At 39.1% G+C, this 27250-nt stretch overlaps 1 protein-coding gene across 1 annotated transcript; it reads right to left on the reverse strand.

Moving 5' to 3' along the window:
* PI4K2B (phosphatidylinositol 4-kinase type 2 beta) lies at nucleotides 1-27250 on the reverse strand. Its single transcript, XM_037044843.1, has 10 exons — nucleotides 26799-27250; nucleotides 22060-22196; nucleotides 20487-20687; nucleotides 19737-19868; nucleotides 18170-18323; nucleotides 16729-16790; nucleotides 13812-13911; nucleotides 9907-10040; nucleotides 9293-9352; nucleotides 1-2414 (listed from the first exon to the last, which is right to left on the reverse strand). The coding sequence occupies exons 1-10, from the start codon at nucleotides 27103-27105 to the stop codon at nucleotides 2241-2243; spliced, it is 1461 nt and encodes a 486-aa protein (XP_036900738.1). The 5' UTR covers nucleotides 27106-27250; the 3' UTR covers nucleotides 1-2240.

The following is a 27250-nucleotide window of genomic DNA, read 5'->3' on the forward strand; positions in this document are numbered from 1 at the left end:
ATTTTAAAATAAACTTTTAATTCCATTAGTATCACATTTTAAATTTATCAAAAATTGTAAATCAAATTGTTTTCAATTACAAAACATCATGTTTCCAGTCTTCAACTGCTGACAAATTTGGGGGACAATAAGGCAGCATATTATTAAATAAAATTAAAATGTGTCTAATTATAAATATCCTAGTTAAATATATCTTTTGAAATTATAAAGAATTAAACTATACTACTAAGATATGAAGTAAGAAAATGGTGGTTTGGCATCATTTATAAACATGTTTACAAACCTAAATATTCAATACACATACTTCAGGAAAAATCTAGCCTTAAGACAACAATTTCTACTTCTTTTAGTCTAACATTTGACACTATAAATATATTCACTGAAAAAAATTAGCACAATACTTAAATAAGAATTAAGTTCATAAAAATTTACAAAATATAACCAACGTACTCTGACTTATAATCACATCTTAAATATTTCAACTTAGCTTTTATGGCCTGGTCAGACCATTAAAAAATATTTCCACACTATTTTAATTTTAGGACATAAAACAGTAGTAACTTACTAAGATTTTCATTATAAAAATTAAAAATTAATATAGTAATTCTCAAAATACTGAAAAAAAAGAACTGTTTTAGAAAGCAGTTACCCACATCACAACCATTTAGTTCTTTTTGAACACGCCTTCAAAGGCTTGTTTCAATTACTAGTATTCATCTAAAGACAGGCGTGAGCTCCACACTTCCAGTTTTCCATCCTGTCAACAGTGAGGGGGTGAAGGGTCAGGAGGGAGGAGGACAATCCTCCTGGGACAGCGGTATTCTCACTGATCACGGCCACAAGGGCTAAGAGAAAGGAGGGAAGACAAGGAGAACTGCAGACCTGCCTTCCACCCTAACCTGACCTTCAGGGAGTACTTTTGATGCAAAAGTACATAATTAAGAAAAAAAATTACAAGACGGAAAGCTTAAAAAGCAAAAGGCCAAAACTCTAAACTGCCCTGTTCATTCCAAGTGATGGTGTTATTTGTCTGGAGCCTGAAGGAGAGAATGAAACTTCTGCTTCTTTGGAATCACATCTTCGCACTGGGGTGGTCATAATTTAAATCCCTTAGTGAATTTTAGTGAATTAAAAGTGTTATAAATGCCCAGAATGTCAGGCATACTGACATTCAAAATTAAACATAAGTGATTTTATGGTTGTCTCTGTCGTGGTTCGCTGTAATTAAGGAGGATGTTCTAAATTTGACTGTAATTATAACATTGGGAATTTCAAGTACCTGAAAATACTGCTGTTATTTTTAAAAGTTTATATCTTAGGACCCCCAAATACAATCTAACATGTACTTTGAGGATGGTTTACTTTTCAGTGAAGTTAAATACTAACTGAAGTACTAAATTGAACAAGATTAGTAATCTGAACTAGTGTTTATGTAATTGATTCCATGCAAAAAACGAAAGGGAATTTTTAATGCTATTCTAGAATTTCAAAAACATTAAGGATCTACCTTAATTTTATATAATTCTCCTCAAGTCTCAGTTGAGTGTTTTTATTTTTTTAAAAAGGGGGCATCTTTAGATTTTTTTCTCATTATAACAAAATAAATGACCAAAAATATTCTGAAGTACAAAAAAAAATAAAGGTCATCTATTATTTAAGCATGATATAATTTTCTGGTCCCTCACAATCGTCACTTTAGGGACTTATTCAAGTTCTAAAATAGCAGCTTTTTAAATTAAGGCAACATTGCTTTGTTCTTACATGTTTTTCTATTAACTAATCTACTAAGTTCATAAGAGTAGTTTCATATTCAAAGGCTTTTATAATGTAAGAAGAATTAACATAAACATTCTTCTCAATGTTTAAAAAGTATATAAAAAGTTATTTTATTCAAAGTTAACAAATACCTTATTTTTCTATTTGAAATTCTAAAATAATTACAGTCATTTCAAAATGTGTAAACCATGAAATTACCTTTGCGACTAGCATCATCAACATAAAGTACATTTTTCTCCAAAAATACAATATAGGAGATATATCAGTTCTTCCCTGAAATAAAAAGCTAATATTTGGACAAAAAACTGTAAACTTTTGATAACATTCAAAACATAACCTTTAAAACACATATTATTTGAGGTTTTGGCAACCCGAGTGCTCAACAGCAGATCTGCATTGCTGCAATGTAATGTAAATACACTTTACATTCTAACAGCACAAGAACGCAGGCTTCTCTCCATCTGCTACCAGGAGGAGAAAAACGGCTTCCTGCAGTGGAAAGTCTGCGTGAAGGAGCTGCCGAGGTGGACGACCCGGCCCTGCGTCCTCCCTTGGCTCTGCTCCACGATCACACAAGGCATCTGCACCAGCTGGACGGGGCTCTTCCCGTCTCTCAAAGCCTGGGTAAGATTTAAGATCTGTGGAGAGAAGAAACATTTTCACCAATTCAAAAAGATAACGGCCCTTCAGTTCACTGACACTAAGTTTAATCATTTATTCATAATTACAATTTGTATTTCATCTGTGTATGCCTGACAGATTGTAATCAGGAGTAACTGCTACAACTATACATTACATGGCCGTATGTATGTTTACACACGACATACACACACACACATACGCACAAAGTTAGAACTCAGTAAATTCCGCCAGCTGGTGCCTTTACAATAGTCTAGAATGCACCTATGTCCAGGAGAAGTGAAATCAGAGACTTGCAAAAGAGAGTGATTCCACACATTCCATTTGACACAGAACCTAAATCAGTACTGGTCTACAGAGTCTGGTTTTAACTACACACTGATTCAACAGAAACATTTATGGAAAGCAAAACATGCCAGGCTCTGTTCTAGTGCTAGGGATACAACACTGGAGAAGCAAAACAAACCTCTGCCTCGTGGAATGTACATTGTGGCAGGGGGAGGAGTCAGTAAATACTACAAACCAGTACGTGAGTTACACCAAGTATCAGGGGTGTCCAACCGTCTGGCGCCTCTGGGCCACACTGGAAGAAGAGTTTTCTCCGGCCATGCATGAAATACACTGCAGCGTGTAATCACACACACACAAATCTCACAATGTTTTAAGTAAATTTGCGATTTTGTGTTGGGACACATCCATCGCCATCCTGGGCCACAGGTTGGACACCCCGTTAGAAGGTCAAAGTGCTGTGAAAGAGATGATGCAGGGCCAGTGGCGAGTGGGTGACAGACTTTGGGAAGGTAGCCATTTAAAATAATGTTTTATTTAAGAGTTAACTTTTTTTTTAATTGTTGTTCAAGTACAGTTGTCTCCACACCCCCCCCCCACCACTTTCCCTCACCCCACGGATCCCCACCTCCCATCCTTAATCCTACCCGCTTTGGTTTGTCCATGGGTCCTTCATACATGTTCCTTGATGACCCCTCCCCATCTTCCCCCACCCCCTCCCCTCTGGTCACTGTCAGTTTGTTCTTCATTTCAATGTCTCTGGTTCTATATTGCTCATTTGTTTGTTTTGTTCATTAGGTTCCACTTATGGGTGAGATCACATGGTATTTGTCTTTCACTGCCTGGCTTATTTCACTTAGCATAATGCTCTCCAGTTCCACCCATCTAAGAGCTAAGTCTTAAATAGGAAACATAAAGTAGGAAAAGTAAAATACACTACATTCCATGTTTACATATTCTTAGAACTGCTACTTGAGCATAAAAATAAGGTTATGAAACTCAATACATAGCTTACAGCCTTTTCTGTTCAGATAAACTTTTAACAATTCATTTTATTTTTTCCCTGAATATCAAGCAAAAAAATTCCCTTTGTTATGTATTTAGTAATAAGGAGGTCTCCTTCAAGTATGTGGAAATCTATAGTAAGCAGATGGCGTGCACTTGACTGGTTCATTAAAGACTATTAAAGACCATTTACTACTGATAAGCATAAAGGTTATAACACAAAGCCATACTAATGAATACACTTCATAATACATTTAAATAGTATAAACTGGATAGTTTAGATCTTAGAAGATTTTATTTATCCTTAGAGGGAAGGGAAGAAGAAATAGTGGGAGAGAAACATCGATGTGCAAGAGAGATGTCAACTGGTTGCCTCTTGCACGTACCCAAAAGAGGCCCTGGCCCACAACCCAGGCATGTGCCCTGCCCAGGAATCGAGCTGGCAGCCTTTCTGTTTGCAGTATGACATCCAACCCACTGAACCATAGCAGCCAGGGCCAGATCTTGGGAGACAAATTACTTAGCACATCAGGGAATCATGTTTAGCAACAGCAGTTACTCACTGCATCTGTTTTAGTGTCCCTCTTAAATTCTTCCCTTAAAACCTTCTATTGTGTCATGTTTGAACAACAATACAAAAGGAATGTATGAAATTTACACTTATATATACTATCTTTACCATGAAAATAAAATGTGAGCACCAGTGTGGTTAAAGAATGAAATGTTCTGGTTAGTTCCCTCTGCTGGTTGTAAAAATTCTGTTCTAAAAATGTTGGTGTAAGCACACTAATTCAAATAACATCTAATGTTTTCCTGACTCTAAAATCAATACGTAATTATTGCTGAGATTCTGGAAAACAGATGGTACAAAAAAAAATAAAGTCATTCTACTAGATTGACAATTTTCAAATACATACTAATAGTAAAAATTATTCTACCCTAAAACTATCCTAAATATTAGTATCTCTTCGAGAGTTGAGAAAACACTTGATAATGTTGCATTTATTTGACAAAGAAATACTTACTAAGCAAGCACTGGGCTGGAGAGGAGAAGACTCCTCCCCATAAGAAGAACCACGTGAACCCTCAACACACCCACAGAAGCAACAGCCAGATGAACAAATAATGGCAGTGTCGCATGACAAACACTTTAACAGCAGCTGACCTGTGCCCTCACTTTAAAAATCTCTTCCTATTTCCAAGTTGGACCCAAGAAGGAACACACCAAGGCACATAATAATTACATTAGCCAAGATTAAAATGAAGGAGAGAATCCTAGAAGCAGCAAGAGATAAGGGGATAGTCATCTACAAAGGAGTGCCCATTAGACTGTCAGCAGATTTCTCAAAAGAGACCTTCCAGGCAAGAAGGGGCTGGAAAGAAGTATTCCAAGTCATGAAATCCAAAGACCTACAGCCAAGATTGCTTTATCCAGCAAAACTTTCATTTAGAATGGAAGGACAGATAAAGTGCTTCTCAGATAAGGTCAAGTTCAAGGAGTTCATCATCACCAAGCCCTTATTATATGAAATGCTAAAGGGACTTATCTAAGAAAAAGATGATGAAAAATATTAACAGTGAAAGGACAGCAAACTCACAGTTATTAACAACCACACCTAGAACAAAAGCAAACCAAGAGGACAGCTAGATCAGGAGTGGAACCATAGAAATGAAGAACACAAGGAAGGTTAGCAACCGGGGAGTGGGAGGAGGAGAAGGGGAGAGAAGGCACAGAAAATAGCATAGACAGTAGGTAGAAAATAGGTAGGGGGGAGGGCAAGAATAGTAGGGGAATATAGAATCTAATGATTGAGACATGTGGTCATAAACTAAAGCAGGGAATGGTGGGGGAGGGGTGTGCAGGGTAGAGGGGAATGAAGGGGGGAATAGAACAACTGTAATGGCATAATCAATAAAATATAGTTTAAAAAAAAAAGAAATAGACTAGACAATGCAGTCGAGGAGAAACACCTTAGACTTCGCCACCTATGCCACATTTGATAACTTGGTAGGGATGTGACAGTTATGTCAAGGGCAGAGTAGTTAATTCACAGGTCCTCGTATTTTAATGGCATAAGAATTACTGTATTATCTCCATAAGGACACATATATTCTACTTTATGGTTGATTTTAAGCTATAATCCTCACCAAGTATGGTTATTGATCTTAGAGACAGAGGGAGGGATCAAAGGGGAGGGGGGGGAGGAGAGAGAGAGCGAAACACTGCTCAGTTGCCTCCCATAAGCCCCCGACCAGGGCTCGAACCCGCACCTTAGGTGTGTGCCCTGACCAGGATCTGACCGGAGACCTTTCTGTGCAGAGGGTAATGCTCCCAACAACCAAGCTGCCCAGCCAGGACCTAAGCTATTTTTTAAAAGGCACATGCCCAAAAGGCTTATTTTAACACCAAATTTCTGAGTAAAATATGACAGCAGTGGATTCCCAGGGAGGGCTGTGGACATTGGGACGCCCTGGGTAGCAGGAGCAGCCGAGGAAGAGGCGCCCGAGAGACCCAGCAGCCAGCCCACACGGGGGCGGCCCTGGGAAACAGGAATGGGAAGGCTGAGCCCCCGAGAGTGGCAAGGCTCCGGAAGCCTCGAATGGCAGGAGAGGAAGGCGAGTGGTCCGACTGGAGGCAGACTGTGAAGGGTCTTGTTGCCGGTGCCAGAGCCGGGGCTTGCGCTGGCATACACTGAAGAATCATGGAAGTTCTACACTGCAGAAGACAGATGGATTTGCTCTGAGAGAGACTGTTCTGGTGGGTGTGGGAGAGCGGCGGGGGAGAGGGAAGGACACACCTAGGAGACCCTTAGCTCCCCAGAAGAAACGGTAAAGGCCCTGGGCAGCAGCGACACCTCAGGCTGCAGGGCGCCAGGCTGGGACGGACCCTCTTACTTTGGATGTTGCTTAACCCCTTTGACCAGGTTTCCTCCACATAAAAGGCAACTAACTACAGGAGCTGTTACCAGGTAAAAGACACAAAAAATATCTAGTAGAGTCAAGTACTCAGGAGGTGCTAAATGTTAAGTTCATTTTCTTTAAAATTGATTATTACTGAATCTGCAAGTGAGGGTGTGGCTCACAAATCACTGAATACAAGTTCACTACATACTCATAAAGCAGTATTATTTATTATTTCTGCCATTTTTTTCAGATCATGTATAAAATGTATTTCACATGGCCCATAACTATTTTCTGAGGTCTAGTGTTCCAAACTGGCACAGGGAGAAAGGAAAATGAATGATTTTATTAAATCTCATTTTGACCTACCGCTATTTAATGTAAGATTCAAACATGGTTTATCTTTAACTGTCATAAACATCATATCCCAGATTTTAAAAGGAGTGCCTTCAAAGTAGTTTTGAGTTCCATTCCATATCTTTGTGTGAAAAATCAGAGCATGTCACTGATTATGTGCATAACACTAAAGACTTACTATAAACTAGGGCAAAAGACTTGGTTGTATAAAGCACAAATCATGAAATTATTGGTAAGACTGGAGAAACGAGGGATTTAAGGGAAAATTACAAATGATGGAACTAACAAGAATTTCGGCTCATTTCAGGAACTAGCTAAATGATGAGTCTGTTGTTTGGAACCCTGGTTACTGGTGTTTGCTTCTGTTCATTAACCCTGTTTCACAAGCACTGATACACTTCAGAATATAAAATACTACCTGACTTTTCACAGTGGATTTTTAAAAATGCAGTTAAAACTAGAGAACTGCATAGTTGTGTCCATGGTCAGTGTACTCTACTCTTTCTGGCTATCAGAAAGGGCAAAACCAATTTTTTAAATGATAAAAATTAAATTAAAACATATAAAGAAGGTATAGTTTTATTTTTTCTTTCCCTAGATCTTGATCTTGTAATTTTCCTTTTTTATTATACACATCTGCATAATGCTTCAACTCCTTTGTGAATGAGACCGGATGTGAAGAAACAAAGCTAAACTAGCAGAAATACTGGTGTAACTGTAATAGACCTCAGTAACGCAGTGCCTCCGTGTCTTTTCAGTGAGCGTTTTTAAATTGAAATTCCTCATGTACCAGCTTTAATCAACAATTACAGCTTATAAAATTATTTACAGCTTTATTCCTAAGATAAAGATGTATATTTAGGGTTATGATGACTCCAGAAGATGGAGGATATTTACAAGTTAATTTGTTTCAAGCAAAAAGGTCGAATGAGGGCGTAATTATCAATTCCTGAAAATTCAGCTCAAATATAGCAGGGATGGTAACATTCTGCAACATAATTACCATCACTGATCATTTAAACCCTTCCTCTCCCCGGAATTGCTGAAAACACTCCCCCAGGGGCTCGCTGGCTCTATACTCCCCGTCCCCTGAGTAAACCTGCACCCCACTGTCCAGACGAACCTTCTACAGCGGCTCTGAACCTTTGTCAGGACAAGGGTGCCTTCTGCTGAGACAGAAATCCAATGGCTTCCCCACATGCCCGAGACACACTGTGAGATGTAATCTGGCGCACAATTTAGGGAGTTCAGAAGAAACAGGTTGAGGTCTCTCTGAAAATGTCAGTCTCACCAAAAGCCCTTTTGATGCTCCATCTCTAACTGTTCCAATCCCTTCTGTGTGGAATGGACATTCGGGCCCTTCAGGCCCTCCATGGTCTGGACCTATGACCCTGCCCAGGCACTCCTCGTACTATTTCAAACTTGGGACTCCAGCAAAGCACTGCGTGGAAACAACAGAGCACGGAGATGGGCGAGCTAGTACCCAGCCCTCTCCCTGAGCTCCCTGAGCAACGGAACTGGGTTCTGTTCACGGCTTTGTCTCAGGGACTTGAACCATTTCTAGCACTAGTTCTGACAATAAATATTTGGTGAATAAATAATTACCTAACTTAATTGTATTTATTCATTATAAATAATATAAGAGTGCAAAACCTAAACTCGTCTTTTTGCCACGGGAATACAACAGCTACCCTATATTAAATGAATATATTTTCTAAGAAGTTAATTACTGACTTGCTAAAAGACAATGTTTATTTTCATTTCCAGCCCCTTTTTTGGGGGGGGGATCTGAATAGCATTAATGAAGTGGAAGAACCAGAGGTTGTCAGTCGGTCAGCCCAGCCTGCAGGTCCACACCTGCACACCTAACACCTCGTATTCTCCTTAGAGGTGAGAAGGGCAAGACGACTGAGTAACAGTTGGTACTCTTATGCCCCAAGTCAGTGCTCAGCCTCTCCTGACACGGTCATTGACCGGCTGCTCTTGCGAGGGCCAAACCTGTTCTATGAGGCAGATAATCAACGGGCAACGTTACATCTAAGCGAGTGAATTTGAGGAGGAGAAGAGAGTAGCAATCAGGAAAATAGTTACCAAAATGAGGACAAAAGAATCCACTGGGTAACAACAAAATGCAGCAAAGTCAAGGATATCTAATTTGTGAGACAATACTATGGAAATCAACTTCACTTTAATTATTTGAGCTACTTCGGCTCATTTACAGCAAGTGCCCAGAGTTGCAGCTATGGGTCACAATGGAGAAAGACGCTGATTACTGTTTCAAAGAGAGGGTTTTTTCCTTCACAAGAACATGAAAAGGTGGACCTACCTGACCCCTCATCACAGACATCTGACTTTCAAAAGCGGCTTTGTTAAATCTTTTGTCAATCTATCACAAAAAGGAAAAGAAAAACAACATTATAGTTCCAGAAATCAGGATCTTTGAAACAAATATTTGAAAATAAATGAACTCTCTCAACTTAGCACATACGGTCATTGGAAATCTTTCCTAATTGATAAAATAACACATGAAAGGGCATTTTTTACCTGAAGAATTTTTGTACATCCCTAGAGTAAGAATAGTTTATTTATACTCCAATCTGTTCCGGAAAGGATTTAAAATGACACTTCAGCCAATGAATTCAGGATTTTTGAGCGAATTATATTATAGCTGGTCACCAAACATTTGTTATAATTTTTAGAGTCATTTTGTAAACATTCAACTCTGAAGAAAACCACTTGTCAAGTTTTAAGTCTCACTACAAACGATGCTCATAGAGAGAACAACTTCACAAACGGACGCTCCCAATTCCCTTCTGCTCTGTCAAGTTCTATTGCAAGAAGTGATACTAGCAGTAAAGTGCAAATTAGCTTTAAGGAGAAAAACCTCTTGTATTTTAAGATTTCATTTTCTGTAATAATTAAAACTGAAAATGTATTTACCTTAAAAAGTTCATAAAGATCTTCACATAAATCTTGCACAAAGTTCATGTCAGAAATATATGGTAGAATCAAGTTTTTTGTTTCTTCCGAAAAGGGAACTTTTGCTTGAGGAAGCCAAGCCCAATGAAATGGATCTAACAGAAAAAAGCATTCTAATCAGTGGGGGAAAGGGTTTGTTTTGACCCACATTCATCCTTGTCCTTTTCCCACAATTCCCAGGTTCTTAGAAAAAGGAGAAAGTTATCAGACAACAGTTATCCTGTGGCACCTAAATTATTCAGATCCCACGTTTGTATGTTAATTCAGATGGCAAAACACAAAAAGTTATTACCTGAAGTAGCTAGGTTTCTGAGTTTTAAAGAATAAAGAGTTTTGTCCTGGCTGGTGTAGCTCAGAAGACTGAGCATGGGCTTGCAAACCAAAGTGTCGCTGGTTCGATTCCTGGTGAGGGCACATGCCTGGGTTGCAGGCCAAGTCCCCAGCTGGGGGTATGTGAGGGGCAACCACACACTGATGTTTCTCTCCCTCTTTCTCCTTCCCTCCCCCCCCTCCGTCTCTAAATAAATAAATAAAATCTTAGAAAAAAGAATAAAGAGTTTTGATGCTGTGTATATTTCAAACAGCCCTATATAAAAATGTGTATCTGAACCTCTGGTTCCTATGTTTGGGAATTAAGAGATTTCCAAACAGAAGAGATTTCCAAATTAAGAGCTGCAATTTGTTCACAGCCCCGGATCAAAACACCTTGGCTGAGGTCTCTGAGCCCTTCTAGCCACAAATCATCAGGAACTGGGTCATCACACTCCCTGACCCCCATATTCTAACATTTTAAATCCTTAGTAGGTAAACAGGTGAATGGCTTTAGGTGATAAAAGACCCATCATTCCAGGCTAACTGTAGTCCTCCCAAGTGGACCATTATCTACACAGCTCCAGGACTAGAAAGATTTATAAAGTAGTGGAATCTTCTAGAGAGAGTGCATATTCAGCTTCCTGCACAAAAAGTATACAGCTTATGACACCGTGATCACCCACAGAACTACTGCGGGTACATTGAATGAGACCTCTAGCTTCGTTGGCTGCTACCATTTGGAAGGCAGAGGAAGAAATCTGCTTTCAGACTCCATTCCAAAGAGGGCTTTCCCACAGGCCCACATCTCCCTGACATTGTATCCAATTTCCTTTGCACCTTTTCCTGACCAATTATATAAAGGAAAAGCGTTTATTCTAACGCCTGCCTCTACTTCCAATTCCTAATCCTCAACTTTGCTACCACCCTCCCCCGAGACCACCAGCCATCACATCAGAGCCTCCCCAAGGCCCGTCTGCAGCCCTCATCCACACGAGGCCTCCGCATGGAGTGCCCTCTCCTGCCATCACCCTTTGGGAAATGCTCTCCTACGCGGCGCTGCGCTGCAGGTGCCGCTCTCAGAGTTTACCTTCTGTCTTTCAAGCCACTTCTCTGGTGTGCTGGCTTTTCTTCAATGTTACCACTCCCCCAGCTTCTCTTTACTGTTTTCTCTCATTCATCTACCAAACGCTCATGAAACACTCAGCACTTACGTACTCTGAGAGTGAACACATGGCTTCCACTACCAAGATGGCACTTTTAAAACTACCATATTTTGCTTTGTATAATGTGCATGTTTTTGCCCAAATTTTTGAGGGAAAAATAAGGATGCCCATTATACATGGGTAGTACTAATTCTGTATCTATATAAATGTTTTTAATTTTTATTTATACTTATGTATTAAAAGTATAACTCTAGAGAATGATAACAATATCTGTATGCAAAATAATGCCCTAGAATATAATAATCTGTTTTTTCTAAATATTAAATATAATACTGAATTAAAAAATTAAAACAAAAATTTTTTTATGAAAGTTTGGGACAAAAACACGAATGCACACTATACATAGCAAAATACGGTATATCCTCAATACCATTTCCTCTTTTAAAGCCTTCAATTGCCACCTGTGTGTTTGGTAAAATTTCCCAGATGTATACTGGCACCTTAAACTTAGTACCTTTAAAGTCCAATTTATACAAAGACTCCACATCATTCAAGGAAAAAGAAATGGAACAAACACCTCAAGTCACTTCAATAAAGACAGAAAAGGAAAACAAGAAATGGGAACTTATGGTAAATAGAAATAAAGACAATGGCAGTAAAAGTTCACATGTATCAGTTGCTTATTGAGACAAACTAGAGTTTAGTGACCCCAGTAAAAGGACCTCAGGCTAGATTAAAAAATCCAGCTAAGTGATATTTATAAGTCGTACACTTAAAACAAAATGATGGAGGTTAAAAATAAAAGTATAAAATAATACCAGGTAAATGCTAATAAAAAGAAATGAGATATACCACGTTACAACAGACAAAAAAAGGACGAGAGAAAAACACTGAGAGTGATACAGTGGGATATGTTTCACGGTGATGAAAGAACACACCACCAGCAAGATAACATGCTGGGCCTTTAGGAATGTGAACTACAAAGCAAAAAAATGCATGAAAATGCAGAAATTGACAAAATCACAATCACAGTGAACTTTAACTTTCTCTAAAAAATAGATTTTATGGTCAAAAAATAAATCAAGAATATGATTTGACTAACAACAAACAAGCTTCAATTAGTAGACAGATACAGAATGTTGTGCCCAAACATTCTTTTTAAATACAGTCCAAACTGGCCATACATCCTATTATAGCCACATTCACAGATCACAAAGCAATAAAACTTGGAAATAACAATGGAAACAGCTAAAAAATTAACTGATCTAGAAACTTTATAATCAAACAAAACACTTCTAAATTACTTCTGTCAAAAACAAATCTGAAGGTATGAATCTATAAAGCAGAATAATAGAGAAGCATGCCCAATCTATGGCCTGGCCAAAATGATACCTAGAGTAAAACATATAGGAAAGTAATAGAGGATGAACACAGAACAAAATAATGATGGAAAATGTAAATCAATAAAAAATAAAAGCAACTAAATAAACTGAAAATTTGATCAATAAAAGGTCAATTAGCTAACACACACACACACACACACACACACACACACACACACACACAAGACATGAAGAGGCCAATGTTTTATAATAAATCTTTGGCAATTCCAGTGAACGAAAAGAGGCTACTAATGAAAAGTGGGAATTTAAAAGAAGCATAGTATTGATACAGTACTGATACTGATATTTAAATGCTGGTTTTTTAAAAGTATTGATCAGTTTGGTTGGGCATTGTTCTGCAAAGCAAAAGGTCGCCAGTTTGATTCCCAGTCAGGGCACATGACTGGGTTGTAGATTCAGTCCCCAGCTGGGGCATGTACAAGAGGCAACTAACTGATGTTCCCATAGATGTTTCTCTCCCTCTCTTTCTTGTTCCCTTTCCCTCTCTCTAAAAATAAATAAGTAAAATCTTAAAAAAAGAAAAAAAGAAAAAGAAAAAATGTCTTAAACTGGCATAAGAAGACACAGAAACCAAACCAGCAGAGACTGGCAAGGCAGTTAAAACATCCCTCACTAAAAAGGGGGTGGGGGCTTAAGACAAAGAGTTTTATCAGTGAACATTACTCAAAATATTAAAATAAAGCTCTACCAAAATATTACATCGATAATTTCCATGTTATAATGTTTTATGTATTTATTTAAAATTGGAAAGCTACCAAACTTACACAGCTAACACAAGCCGAAAAACCAAAACCAGCCCGTTATCCAAAGCGAACACCACATGGCCAGGCCCACGCAGTGCACGTCTCTGAGCCCAGTGCCTAGAACAGCGTCCCAGCGGACACTTCGCCCAGGTTTTTTCCCGCTGGTTTAACAACCATAAATTTTCTCCCTTTCTTTTGCTGGAAAGGGGTAATGATAGAACCTCTCGAATGTTTTAAGTACTCACATGCTCTCCACTCATCAGGATGTTTAAAAGGAAAGGCCAGACCATTATCAATTGCAGCTATTTGAATGAGTGATTCTTTACCATCAACCCAATCTGCTTCCTAAAAAGGAGAAAATAGTCTGTTGATAAAAAATGTATACAATATTTTTAACAGATAAAGTATTTACAGTAATTACTGGGGTTTAAAGACATTTTATACTTAAGAGCCTATAAAAATAAGAAATAAGTTCCCAGAAAGTACAAATTCACTGTTGAAGGGCAGAGACTGTCTTAAAAATAAGAATTTCATAATCACTATTTTTTTAGAAATTTGATATTATAAATTTACATAGGAATGGTTTCTTCCCCCTGCCCCCCTTAATAGAAGAGCATTTGGAATTATTAAGACTTAAAGTGTTATTCTGGATAATTTATTGCTAGATGCATTTCTTAAATGTATGACAGTTACAAAATATGGACATTTTCAACAACTTAAAAAGTTACCTAATTAAAATCTAGTCTTTCCTCGGGTCCTATAGAAATAATTAGTTTCAAATACAAAATGTTTATAAATAAAACTCCCCAAAGACCACAGCTAAGTCTAATGAGGTGCAGAAGGAACCTCAAGAAACCCGATTACAGAATCTAGGCCATTCCTAACTTTTACATTCTTCTGTAGCAGAAACGAAGACACCAGGGGCAAGAAAATTTTCTGTCAAGGAGTACCTCCTATTACTTAAAGATAGACAGTTGCCATTATTAAGTGGCATAGATAAAACAATAAAAGGTAAAATGGATAATTTTTAAATTATAAGTAGATGACTGGGTAAAAAAGCTGTGGTATATTGACACAATGGGACAGTACTTGGCCACAAAAGAAGAATAAAATCTTATCATGTGTGACAGGAGGGATGGACCTGGAAAGTATTATGCTAAGTAAGCAAGTCATAGAAAGATAAATACCATATGATTTTACTTACATGTGGACTCTAATGAACAAAATTACTAACAAGCAGCCCTAGCTAGTGTTGCTCAGTGGATTGAGCACAGGCCTGCGAACCAAAGGATCACAGTTCGTTTCCTAGTCAGGGCACATGCCTGGGTTGCAGGCCAGTTCCCAGCAGGGGTCGCATGAGAGGCAACCATACATTGATATTTCTCTCCCTCTCTCTTCCCCTTACCCTCTAAAGATAAATAAATAAAATCTTTAAAAAATATAAGTAAAGTAGAGGGGAGGGATGTTGAGAGGCTAGGAAAAAAAGGTGACCAGATTAAGCAAAAAACAAACAACATCTCATATACACAGACAACAGTATAGTGATTACCAGAAGGAAAAAGGGAAACAGAGGTACGGGGAGCTAGAAAAGGGTAAAGGGGAATGTATGGTGATGGAAGGGGGCTTGACTTTGGGTGATGAACACACAATGTAATAGACAGACTATCTGTTAAAGAATTGTACACCCAAAACCTACATAATTTTATTAACCAATATCAACCCAATAAATTTAATAACATTTTTTTAAAAAATTCAAGTATTAAAGTAAAAGTCTGTGTGATATAAACTAAAAGAAATAAACCTGGCATATATCAAATATCTCAGTAAAAATGCACAAAATACTTAAGAGCAAAATAATGAAGTTTTCAGTAAACTCTAATTGCTCAAAACATACCAATAAAATATATTTAGGAACTAATATAAATCTATAAATATATGTTTAAGTCTATACTTTAAACCCATTTCTGCTATAAATGGCACTTATTTTTATTTCTATCACTTTTTTCTATTTACAACTTTACTGAGATATAATTCACACACAATAAACTTCACATATTAAAGTGTACAATTTAATAAGCACTGGTAGATGAGAAATCTTCACCCAAAAGCTCCTTGTGTCCCTTTGCAGTCCCTCCCTCCCTCTACCCCCCTCCCCCAGGCCACCAGTCTGCTTTCTGTCACAGGGGTAAGTTTGCACTTGGTAGATTTTTATACAACTGAGACCAGATAGTACATTCTCTTTGTTGCAACTTTTCGCTGCTGCTTTCATTCAGCGGGATTCTGAGGTTCATTCACATTACTGCCTATACTGAGTTCATTCTTTTTTTATTGATAAATACTATGAATATGAAATTTTAAATTTCTCTGATAAACACTGAAAATTACAAACTTTCTAAAGTGATGCCACAGCTTTAAGAGATAAGAACACATAGACTGTAAGTACTGGAGAGATTATCTTTTAACTAATTAAAACTTTCTCCAATGTATAGACTGTTTTGAACTACTAAAACTAAAGTATCTCATGTCAATAATTAAAATTTGAACTTGGGTGGCCAAAACTGACAAAAACTGATCTAAAATCTTTCATTCGGATGGTGTTACAGGTCTAGGCAGGCCGTTATATATATTAAAGTCAGCTTCTCCTAAGGGGAAGTACATTTCTTTAAGTTCAATGTATATGAGTCACAGGTAAAGGACACATGTTCTATAATACTGTATGACCGAATACTGAGCCATAAGACTCAGAAAGAAGTGAATTAGCATATTTATTCAAAGAAGTGGATAAACATGACCAAAAATATTAGAAGCCTTTACTGCATAAAAGTAAAATAAATCTGGTGGTTTTACAAAAATTTCCTAAGCTCTGTAGAAAGTACCAAGCTGGCAATATTCTTCTACTTTAATACAACATAAAAAATAAAGCACTGTGTGGAGATTTAAAAAAAATAGAAACAAAAAATGTAATATAAACAAAGGAAGAAAAGAAAAAAGATGAGGAAAACAGAAAAAGAAGGTAAAAACCAAGGTTTTGTGGGAAGGAAATAAGAAAATAATGAAGAATAACTTCAAGGAATCTTTTACAGAAATTGTGTGTATGTGTGTGTGTGTGTGTGTGTGTATATATATATATATACATACACATTCTTTTTTAAATTTCCTTACCTTAGTTTTTGTTCCATGTTTCTGCTTTTCATATCTGATTAACCAATTATCATTTCCCCTGTCTTTCAAAACAGAGAAAAAAAACCCCAAATCTGTTACTTCATTGTTTTTATGGATAGTATAGCCTAAATCAAAGGAGAAATCTAGTCACCTCTTGATTTTCAAGACTTTCATTGGTTATCTGTGACATATATTTACATATTAAAGGCTCCAATTTAACACATAAAAACTAAAAAATACTTCTAAATATTAGCTAACATTTTTGAGCCCTGGCTGGTGGTGGCTCAGTGGATTGACCACTGGCCTAAGAATCGAAAGGTCACTGGTTCGATTCCCATTAGGACACATGCATGGGTTGTGGGCCAGGTCTCTGGCTGGGGGCCTGCAAGAGACAACTGGTGGATGTTTCTCTCCCTCTCTTTCTCCCTCCCTTTCTCTCTCTCTAAAAATAAATAAATAAAATCTCTTAAAAAATTTTAGCTAACATTTTTGAGCATTTACTCTGTGCCAGACATTATTGTAAGTACTTAACATGCATTAATTTATTTAATCCTCAAACCACTCTGCGAGGGAGGTACAGTTATTGTCAAGAAGTATTAAATCAAGATTATTAAAATCAAGGATAATTTCTCTTCACCTTAAAAAAAGCATCTAACGCTATCGGCAGGCAAATTTACCTGGATGGGTTCTCACCTCATGTCTGTATAGGAGCATTCTAGGCTTTACACTACTTTTTAACATTAACCCAAGACTATATTAATTAAGATGGTAAACCTAGAAAAGCATATAATGCTCGTTGAGAAACCAAAATAGATGAGCTGTTTGAACCTGTGTTTCTCAAGCTTCAGAGCACAGCAGAAACATGGGAGAGTTTGTTAAAACACACACTGCTGGCTCCCAGGGGCATTTCTGCGTCACAAGTGGGGGGTGGGCTCCTAGAAGATGCAGGTGCAACAAGTCCCCACCTAACCCTGACCTGCACAGGCTGGAGGGACATCTGGGAGCCACTGTGTTACATACCTATGTCACTTCTCCCTTCCAGCCCTGCCAAAAGTAAGAGTTTAATGTATTCAAATAATGCATTAAATTACCTATAGTCAAAATATGCATCTAAAGTAATTTATCCAATCAAGTTTTAATTATTCACATCATGCAGGTAACATTTCTATAAGTGGCTTTGTCCTGCTGCCAAGAAACACCATTCCAGGGTCAGGGACAGGTCTCTGCCGCCGGGCAGGGGTGGGCCAGGAGGCGGCAGGTCTCTAGAACAGGATCAGTTCCACCAGGAGAGGCCGTGATGCTTCTGTTTTCTAAGGCAGGTCAGCAAAAAGCGGCCTCAGGACTTGGGCGTGAAAACTTTATGTCTTTGATTTCAATAATGAGTTGAAAACAGTTTGAGAAGTAACATGGTTTTGAGAGAACAAATGAGGAACTTCAATACCTGTGTTTCTGATGATGTAATCCAAAATCACTAATCGTTCAAACTGTGACTGAAATTGTTTTCTAATATTCTCAGGCAAGGGGTCAGCTTCAAATTTCCTAAGCCAAAATTCCGCCTCCTTGTAACCTTCAACAAATAACTGAAAGGAACCAATCTGTAATTTTAAGAACTATAGTTAAAAGAGACAGTACAAGAACGAAGGGATTATTTTTTAAATTTCTCAGCAGTATTATCATAAAATATATAAACACAGTAAGAAAGACAAGTTTTAACATTAATTTAGATAAGCCACATTTATCAAGAACACTATTACACACCAATTTGAAATAATTACATAAAGAGAATACATAGCAAATAAAAAATGTTCAACCCTAGACTTTCAAGGAGTGTAGCAGTTATTTTAGGACAAAAGGCATTTCTATCACTAAAAGTTACTGGTTGTTAACATTAAAAAAGTTATTAAAGTAAATACAAATTTAAATAGCACATGGCACACAGGTAATAGGTAACCAACCTGGTTAGTCTCCTAAGTACAAGGAAATCACCACAAAGAAAATCTAGTTCTTATCGTTTCTTAACAATTTATGTTCTCATTGTTGGCATGAAATTTCAATGATTTCCTAAAGGTCTTCTCCAAAGCATTCATAATTAAGTCATAGTAGTCATAAATAGGGAAATAATATCTGTTTTTAGTCACACTTATTTCAGCATAGCCATGAATTCTTGTAACAGGCCTTGTAAAATTTTTCCAACTTCTTGCTTACTTCAAGTATAATTTTAGAAACAAGTTAGGCTGACCGTGAGTTTCTACTCAAATTCTTTTATCTAGATAAATACACAGCTACCACACAACAACAAAACTGCAGGTCAAATGTGTTTTTTTTAAGAAATCCTGGAGCTTTTTCTAAAAGATCTTTCCCATCAATCCTCCCACCCTTGCTTAGCTAGCAGCTAATCATCCCTCAGGTTTCTTTAAAAGTGGTAAGAAAATTTAACATGTAGTGAGTAAACAGTAAACATTCACTACCATTACTACGTGCTAGGACTGCACCAAGTACCTGGCATAAATTCCTTCATTTTATCCTCACAACCTTAAGAGGCAGTTTTGATCATTCCCCCGTTTTACAGAAATGAGGCCTGGAGAGTAAGGAACTAGCCTAAGGTCTTAGAGCTAACTAATTGGTAGAAGGGCTGGGAGTGAAACCTAGGTCTGATTCTGGACCTGCGATTTCAGCCATTATTTTGTAAAGCTTTAGATGCTTTATAATTAAGTCAGAGTTTTAGATGCTAAGTACCTCCTCTGGCAAACGCGACCCAGCCCTCCAAAGTGGGGCAGGCGTCCCGTACCAATCCTCTCCGAGTTCCCGGCAATGTTATCATACGTCACCACCCTAACAATGTTATCATACTGCATTGAGATTGTTTCTTTACATTAAGCTCCGTGAAGCTGAAAAATTGTTTTCTTTACCATTACATCCACAGCCCACAGCACAATGCCTAGTACATGGAACTTGGGTAACAGGTGCTGAACTGTCCCCTTCAAATAAAGCTTATCACAGAAACTTACCTTAGGAGGGAGTCCTATCCGATGAAATTTTCTACCTACTTTGGGCACTTTCTCTAAGGCATACTTTTTGCCTCTAGCTTTTGCACGATCAATTGTACTGTAGTTAAATGTCTCACTGACGAGCCAAACCACCTAAAAACATACAGTTTAGAAAAATGGTTATTAGAAAAATGGTTGTTAGAATTTGCATGATAGAATTTATATTCATATATATCATGGAAGTCACTCGAATACTGTAAATTAGCAAAGTTTAACCCTACACAAAATGCCTCAGAATCTAAAATAGAAGGGTTAAGGGGTTTTGCAGGCAGTTAGATGCCACCTACTTCTCTCTGAGAGGCAGCGTCAAAATAGCCATTGGAACAAAGCAATAGTCTTGACATGTACAATTAGGAAGGAATATTTTGAGGAAGTCTTCAAGTCAAAATGTATAAAGGACAGAAAGAAAAAAAACAGTCTTTTAGCACATTAGTTATCTCTACCTTCAACAGAATTTTAGATCCCTGATCTTTATCTGCTTTCTAAAAACTGGTTATTTTTCCTCTTTTTGTTAGCATCATCTCAGCTCATGTGTGCAAAAGACACTCCCTTGGGGACTCTGTGGATCTACACGAGAATCGATCTGTTCGTCACTCATGACTGGATTACCAAAAAAGGGAGCTCGAATTCAGGCTCTGTCATTTGAAGTGTGTTTACAGAAAAGTAGGCTATAAATCAGAAGTCTGTGCTTAAAGACAAATGCTCCTTTACCCTTGTTTTCGGTACAATGCTCAGATGAAGCTTTTCATCCACAAGGGAGGCAGCAGCTTCGGAGAGATACCCCTGGTTGGGCACCAAGCAGCCTCTGCCGAAGCAGCAAGGGCAGCAGACCTTATGAACATATTTGGTCCACTTTGGGTTCAGTTGACCATAAGGCTCTTCTGATTTGGGCTTAAACACACCAATGATTTTCTATATGGGAAAAAAAGGAGAAATCTTATTAGACTTTTAATATAGACAGATAATAATCCATGAAGTTCATTCTGGTAAATCTTTTATACTTCTCCCCACCACAGACTTGGACATAAATCTTCAATATTGAGGGATTTAGTTCCATTCACATTTTCACATTCATTCTCATTCAACAGTCTATGCTCAGTAATTGTCTGGGCTAGTGGTTTTCAAACTGTGCTCTGGGAACCCGGAGGGAAGGAGCGAGGGGAGGTGGGGCAGGGCTCTGACCAGAGCGACTCTGACTCCACCTGTTTTATATCACTGGATTTCCAGGTTATTAAAGGATTCCACTGACTTTACAGTGTGAAAACCACCATTCTAGGTCAAACAGTTATTACTCAGAATCTACTAAATATCCGAAGTATACGTTTATTTGCTTACTGTCTACCTTCCCCACTTGACAGCGTACATTCTAAAAGGGCAGGGACTTTCTTGGGACTGTATCCCAAGTACTGAGAACAGTCCTTGAAACTTGGAGGCATTGCTAAATTAATAAATCCAGTGACAAAAAGTGTTCTCTAAACAAAGATAACGACAAAGATAAAGTACAAAGGTAACGACAGGATACAGTGAACATTTATGTTATCAGGTTCTCCTACTCTAATCTCTTTTCCAATAATTTTTTAAGAACCAATTTTAAATAAATTTTCTCCTCTTAAAAAAATTTTGTTCATGGACGTCTAAAAGGAACTGGTGGCTATGCATCATTCAGAAAGCTTTTACAAATGATAACATTGATATCTGAAAAATTCTATACTAAGTGGAACAAAGTCCCATATCAGCTTTTCTTTTCCGCCCTAAATTATGGTTTGGTTCATTTCACTTTGTCACATTCCAATACCTTCAAACTTCAAATTTCCCAGGCTCCTACTCTGGTATAATACAGGGAAATAATATAACTAGGGTAGGGTAAAATATAACTTAGGAAAAAGTCAGGCAATTTGGAAACAACATTAAACAGGTTTTGAAAGTTTAAGTTTCTATTCTGCTTGGCTACTATGGATATAGACTACTATAAGGTAAGGCCTTACGATAAACTAAAAAAATCTCCAGCTGAAAGTGAGTATTCAATAAATGTATAAAACCAAATAGCAAAATAACAAGATTGGCAAACTATGACTTCAAACAAATAGGTTGATTTCTAAATAGTGATGCTTTAGTTAAAAAACAAACAACACACACACACATCAAAAAAAACCCCTGACCTTTCTTTCTGAAAAGAGGGTATAATCAGGTTAGGAAACTGTCTCAGAAACTCACAAGGACTTCACATTTAAGTTAGTGTTTTCCAAAATGTCTGTTATAGATAGGGGGTCTGTGAAACTCTCACCCTCTTAGGATCCTTCACAAAGTAACTTCCACTTGAACCTTGAGAGATTCTTTCTGGAAAAACTCCAAATTCAATTGCTTGCTCTGCTTTCAATATAACATCAGCAAACACTGGATCATCCAAGAATGTATTCAATTCTGAAGAACCAACAATTATTACATTAAAAAACATCAATGTTAAGATAGCACATGAAGAAGAAAAAAGACCAGCTAGGAGAATGCTCATGAAATGAAACTGTCATGTTGGACCAGGTTAATAGCATTAGGACATGAAAGTATAAAAATGTAATCAAGTAGTATATGGGCTGCTTTGATCCTCCTTTTCTCACTACCCCCACTTTTCTCTTTAAGTTCCAAGTGATGACATGTGGAACCCTAGACGCCAATCTGTTGATATAAACACACCACTCTTTCACATTACCTTGAACTCACGTCCAGTGATTTTGTTTGCCATTCTGTCGGTCTCCAACTGCACAGTCATACCTCAGATATGTCATTACCAATACCTGCAATCTCTCCATACTCTGAATTTCAAGCACCTTATATCTAATTCACTTCCTCTGGCATCCTGAGCCCCTGATTCTTCCATCCCACTAGGAACTACAAAGCCCTGATGTATCAGGTTATCACTGATCTTTACCTCCCTCGTGCCTTTCTCGCCTTCCTGGGTCACCTTAACTTACAGTCAATCATCATATGATCACTCTCTTCCTCTCCCCTCATCATGGTCACCTGGAAAAATCCAAACCCTGGTTAAACCCAGCTGTCAGCTGACTATGTCCGGCCAGCCGGACTTGTCAGGAGAAGCACACACCCCCACAATGCCTGGTCTCACTTTAAATCCATCCCCACAAACCTCCGGTGGGCTTCGTGCTGCCCAGGCAGCATGCTACATTCTGATAATACACTGAATACACTGAAGCCCAAATACACTGAATACACTGAAGCCCAAATACACTGAATACACTGAAGCCCTAATCCCCAGTATCATTGTGTCAGAAGGTGGGTCTTCCAGAGTGATCAGGTTTATAGGAGCTCATGAGGACAGGGCCTCCAATGGGAGACTTGGGCCCAGAGTGGGCTCTGCCATGTGAGGGCACCCTGAGAAGGTGGCAAGCCAGGGGGAGAGCCCTCAGAACATGGCTATGCTGGCTCCCTGAACTTGCACTTCCAGACTCCAGAACTGAGAAACAAGTGACTGTTGGTTAAGTCACCCAGGTCATGGTATTCTGTTTTAGCAGCCCAAACTAAGACAACTCCAGGCTACAGACTCTCCCACTCTTCTGAACAACCACCTCATACTCTCTCCTCTCCCCAAATTCTCAACATCTCTCTCAGCAGATGATCTGGTTTCTCATTTCACTAAGAGAAGCAATAAGAAAAAAGATGCCATTAGCTCTCAGCCCAGCATCTACCCACCCCCCATCCTGTACCCAAAACACTGCTGCTTAGTATGTTCCAAAAGCTCAGTTATGGAGGGTTGTCAAGACACACAGGAAGACCGTCAACTCTTCTAGTACCTTCTTCTAAATTAAGCCAGATTACCAGCATTTTGAATTCAGCAATCCCAATAGCGCCACCCATCAGAAGTACTTCTATTGAAATGGGCTGCAGGGAAGTTGTAAGAAACGCCACAATATCAGTCACTTTCATTACAAAGATATTATTTAACATACAGTCTCTTTTCCAAGAGAATACATGAGAGTTACCATTTCCCCATTGTTTTGCTTCAATAGTCAGTTTACTTTAAGTTTATGGACACTGATAGTCTTTCTCTCAAGTCGGCTGCTCGGTCACCTTAAAACCAAATTTGTGGGCTGCCTGCACCAAGTGTCTCGTGTGCATTTTGTACTCTTATTCCAGTCTCCATCTATGTATGGGTTTTATTATCCTTATTTCCCATTCTCATCTTTCCTCCTTAGTTTTAAATTCTATTTTGTTCCTATATTTATAAGCCACCATGAGTCATTAAATGGCTTATAAATACACACTTCCTTTTACTTTAGTAGCTCTTTGTGAATTCTCTAATTGTTAGGCTCACTAACAAAATTGGTAAGTGCTCCTGGTTCATATTAACAGGACCTTGGAGAAGTCACTTCACCTCTCTGTGCTCTTAAAATGAGAATTTAAAAAAAAAAGTGCTCATGCATAGGGCTGGTTATGAGTAATATACATGAAACGCACAGAACGCTATCCTACATGTACTGTTATGTAGGTATTAATCATTAGCATCTTTATCACTCTCCAACTCACTGATTAAAATGACAAAACAGGGAATGACACTAACCCCTCCACCTTGACATCAATCCACCAATGCTATGGTTTAAGCTGGTTCTCGACTTTGTCAAATGCCTTGTCAAAGATGAGAGACGTACTACATTCTTCCATTGGCTCAAGTACATCAATTACACAAACAGAATAGTCATAAATTATGTTATTATTAATCCAAAGCAAGAATTTCTTGGAACTAGAGATGTGGCTTCATGGAATTGGATGGTAAAGGAAGTTAACGTACTCTGAAAAACAACTGAACTTAAAAATGTAGTTAAATTACTCAATCATCAACTTTTTAGGAGACTGGTTTAAAATTTATAAAACAACTTTTACAATTCAAAACTATTTTTAAATGCCTTAAAATAAGATCTCCATAATAAATGACCAAAGTAACAAATGTTTTGTAACACTTGGGGGTCTACAGCGAAGGGAGAAAGTGCATGACGTGAAGAACCAGGCTGAGTCCTGGCTTTCTACTTCCTGGATAGCTAACTTCAACGACCTCTGAGGTTCTGTAACTGAATACTGGTCATTACAGTTTCTTATCCCCTTTCAATCCTCACTAGAGGGATGGGGGTGAGTAACTTACTTGCTATGTTGTTGTGAGAATAAAATATACAAAAAGAAAGATCCTAAATCATGGACTGTGATATAAGTTAATTATGATTTAAAAAGGCAGGAATTATTTTTAATAATCCATTTGTATTCTGAGTACTTTTTAAAGTATTGCCATTTAAATTTTTCTGACCTTAATATTCTTTCTTTACAAAACCTCACTCACTGTCACAAAATAAATGCCCTTTTAAGGTTTCAGGCTCTTTTAAAATTTAGCTACCCAGGTAAATCTGGGGTAGAAAAAGGCAAGCTAGCCACACAGATTGCAGTTACTTCACAGACTGGATTTTAGGTAATATACATCCAAATTATCAATGTAGCTAGTGAATGTGTGTCCACCTGTTCCTTCTGTTAAATGTGGTAATGCCAATGCATCCATTAGCTAACACCATGGTAGCCAACCTGCATGTCTGAATGGTTTTCTAAACCCGCATTCTTCACGAAACACTTAAATTTGAAAATCCACTTCCCTTAGGCCTCTCTGATTTGCTTACTCCAGAATGTTTGACTCTTAAATTCAAATAAAATTTGAATAGCCTAGTCTGTCCAAAATGCTTTAAAATGTAGAAGGCCCATTAGTGCACTAGTAAACACAAGTAAAAACCTAAGAATTCCAGAAAAATTAAGCAACATTAATGAAAATTACATTTTCTATGGCTTTTAAAAAACTGAGTTGAGAGAGAGAAATGGAGGGGGACAGGAAGGAAAGGATGGGGGACAGGGATGGAGGGAGGGAGAAACAGACACAGAGGAGAGCATCCCCAGTCTTCCACCAGATTATGCTTTCATTGGCTGTTTCTTATAGTGCCCTGACCACAACCTCTGTGTAGGGGGCGTCGCTCTGCCTGCCCCTGCCCAGAGGTACCTGGCCAGGGCTCTGTGGCTTTTTGGAAAACCTCTAGCGATAATCCAGGCATTCGTACATACACCATCTCGTTTAAACCATCCTAACCACAAGCAAGTAGGTGCCATCACGATTTTACAAACTAGCTCATCTCACCTTTAAGTAGAACTCTTACAAGTCTATTTTACCATCAAATTAACCTAACTCCACTTGCCATGCCCCTCCCCCCCAAAACCCGCTTAAATATTAAATATCCATGTCTGCGGTAGCATGCCTAAATTTTACCAACTTTCAATATCATTTCAATTACCCTCTCTTTCACCTGAGGCTATCAGTCCGCTTAACAATATATTCTTTTTTCTTTTTTAAGATATAATAACGGAAGTGACTCAAGGGTGAAAAAAGAACTTTGCAGGAGACAGCAGGTACAGAAATGCAACAGCCTCTGCCCCCTCTGGCCGACGTCACAATAACAACTTTTAATAGCAAAGTTTTTGAAACGTGTCCCAGTAGCTACTGGCTATTCTTGCTGTACATCTTGCAAATGCACAATTCCGAGAACCTTCTGCATACTTCAGGGTTCTTAGCCCAAAACTCAAGTCCAAACTTAAGCAAACAGCTTACGTCACTTTACAGTGTTAAGTTTCCTCTAGTCTGATTCTAAAAGTTTAGGCTCCCTGTTAGGGGAGGCCTCGGGGATCAGAGTTGAAGGACACCGGGGGCCTTGGGAGAAGTAGTTTACAGCCCCTGGGGAAGGTGCAGGAGATGCGGGGGCGGGAAAGACTGGCACTGAAGGCCTCCAAGGTCCGCCCGGCTGCTGGCCCCTGGCCTGTGCCCCGGCCGGGATGCCTGGCCAACTAATTGCCTTTCTTACTAGACAAGCGCTAGTGGGAGGCAGAGAATGGAGCCAGGGACAAGGCGGGGAGCCGGACCCCGGGACCGGGGAGGGGCGGGGACGGGGGACGTCTTGGGACGGCCTCGGGGAGAAGGGCAGAGCCGGGTCGCACCTGAGCCCACGGAGCGGCTCCAGTCCAGGTCGGTGGGTGAGCTCCCAGGGAGCCCCACGCCGTGGGAGGGGCAGCGGGGCGAGTCTGCGGGACGGAGCAGCAGTTCCTTGTCGTCCGCCTCGCCCAGGGACGCCGCGCCCGCCTCCCCTGCAGGCTCCACCAGCCTCACGGCGGTTCCCGGGGCTCCCTTCCGCGGTGGGGCCCAGGCGATCCGCGGCAGCAGCGGCTCCCGCTCCTCGTCCTCTTCTTCGTCCAGGCTCTCGCCGCCCGCGGCCACCCGCCGCCCGGGCTCGGAGGACTCCGCCATGGGCTCCCTCTGTGCCTTTCGCGCTGAGACCGGCTCAGAGAGGCAAGCTGTCCGGGTTCGGGCTCGGCATCGCGGGGAACCGGCACTCGCCGAGTCTCAGGGAGGCCACCTCACTAAGTGCCGCCGCGCTCGGTTCCCGCCCAGC

Source organism: Sturnira hondurensis, unplaced genomic scaffold (assembly GCF_014824575.4).
Source record: "Sturnira hondurensis isolate 20B ecotype Veracruz unplaced genomic scaffold, ASM1482457v3 Scaffold0000780, whole genome shotgun sequence".
NCBI lineage: Eukaryota > Metazoa > Chordata > Mammalia > Chiroptera > Phyllostomidae > Sturnira > Sturnira hondurensis.

Bases quoted from the DNA above. Each gene is read 5' to 3' on its own strand.
- PI4K2B (XM_037044843.1), bottom strand. From the start codon at position 27,105: ATGGCGGAGTCCTCCGAGCCCGGGCGGCGGGTGGCCGCGGGCGGCGAG. The intron at 20,688-22,059 runs GTGAGAGTTTCA...TTTCCCATATAG, and splicing joins TTGTGAAGGATCCTAAGAGG to AAAATCATTGGTGTGTTTAA. The intron at 16,791-18,169 runs GTATTGAAGTTC...CTGTTTTGAAAG, and splicing joins TTACATCATCAGAAACACAG to ACAGGGGAAATGATAATTGG.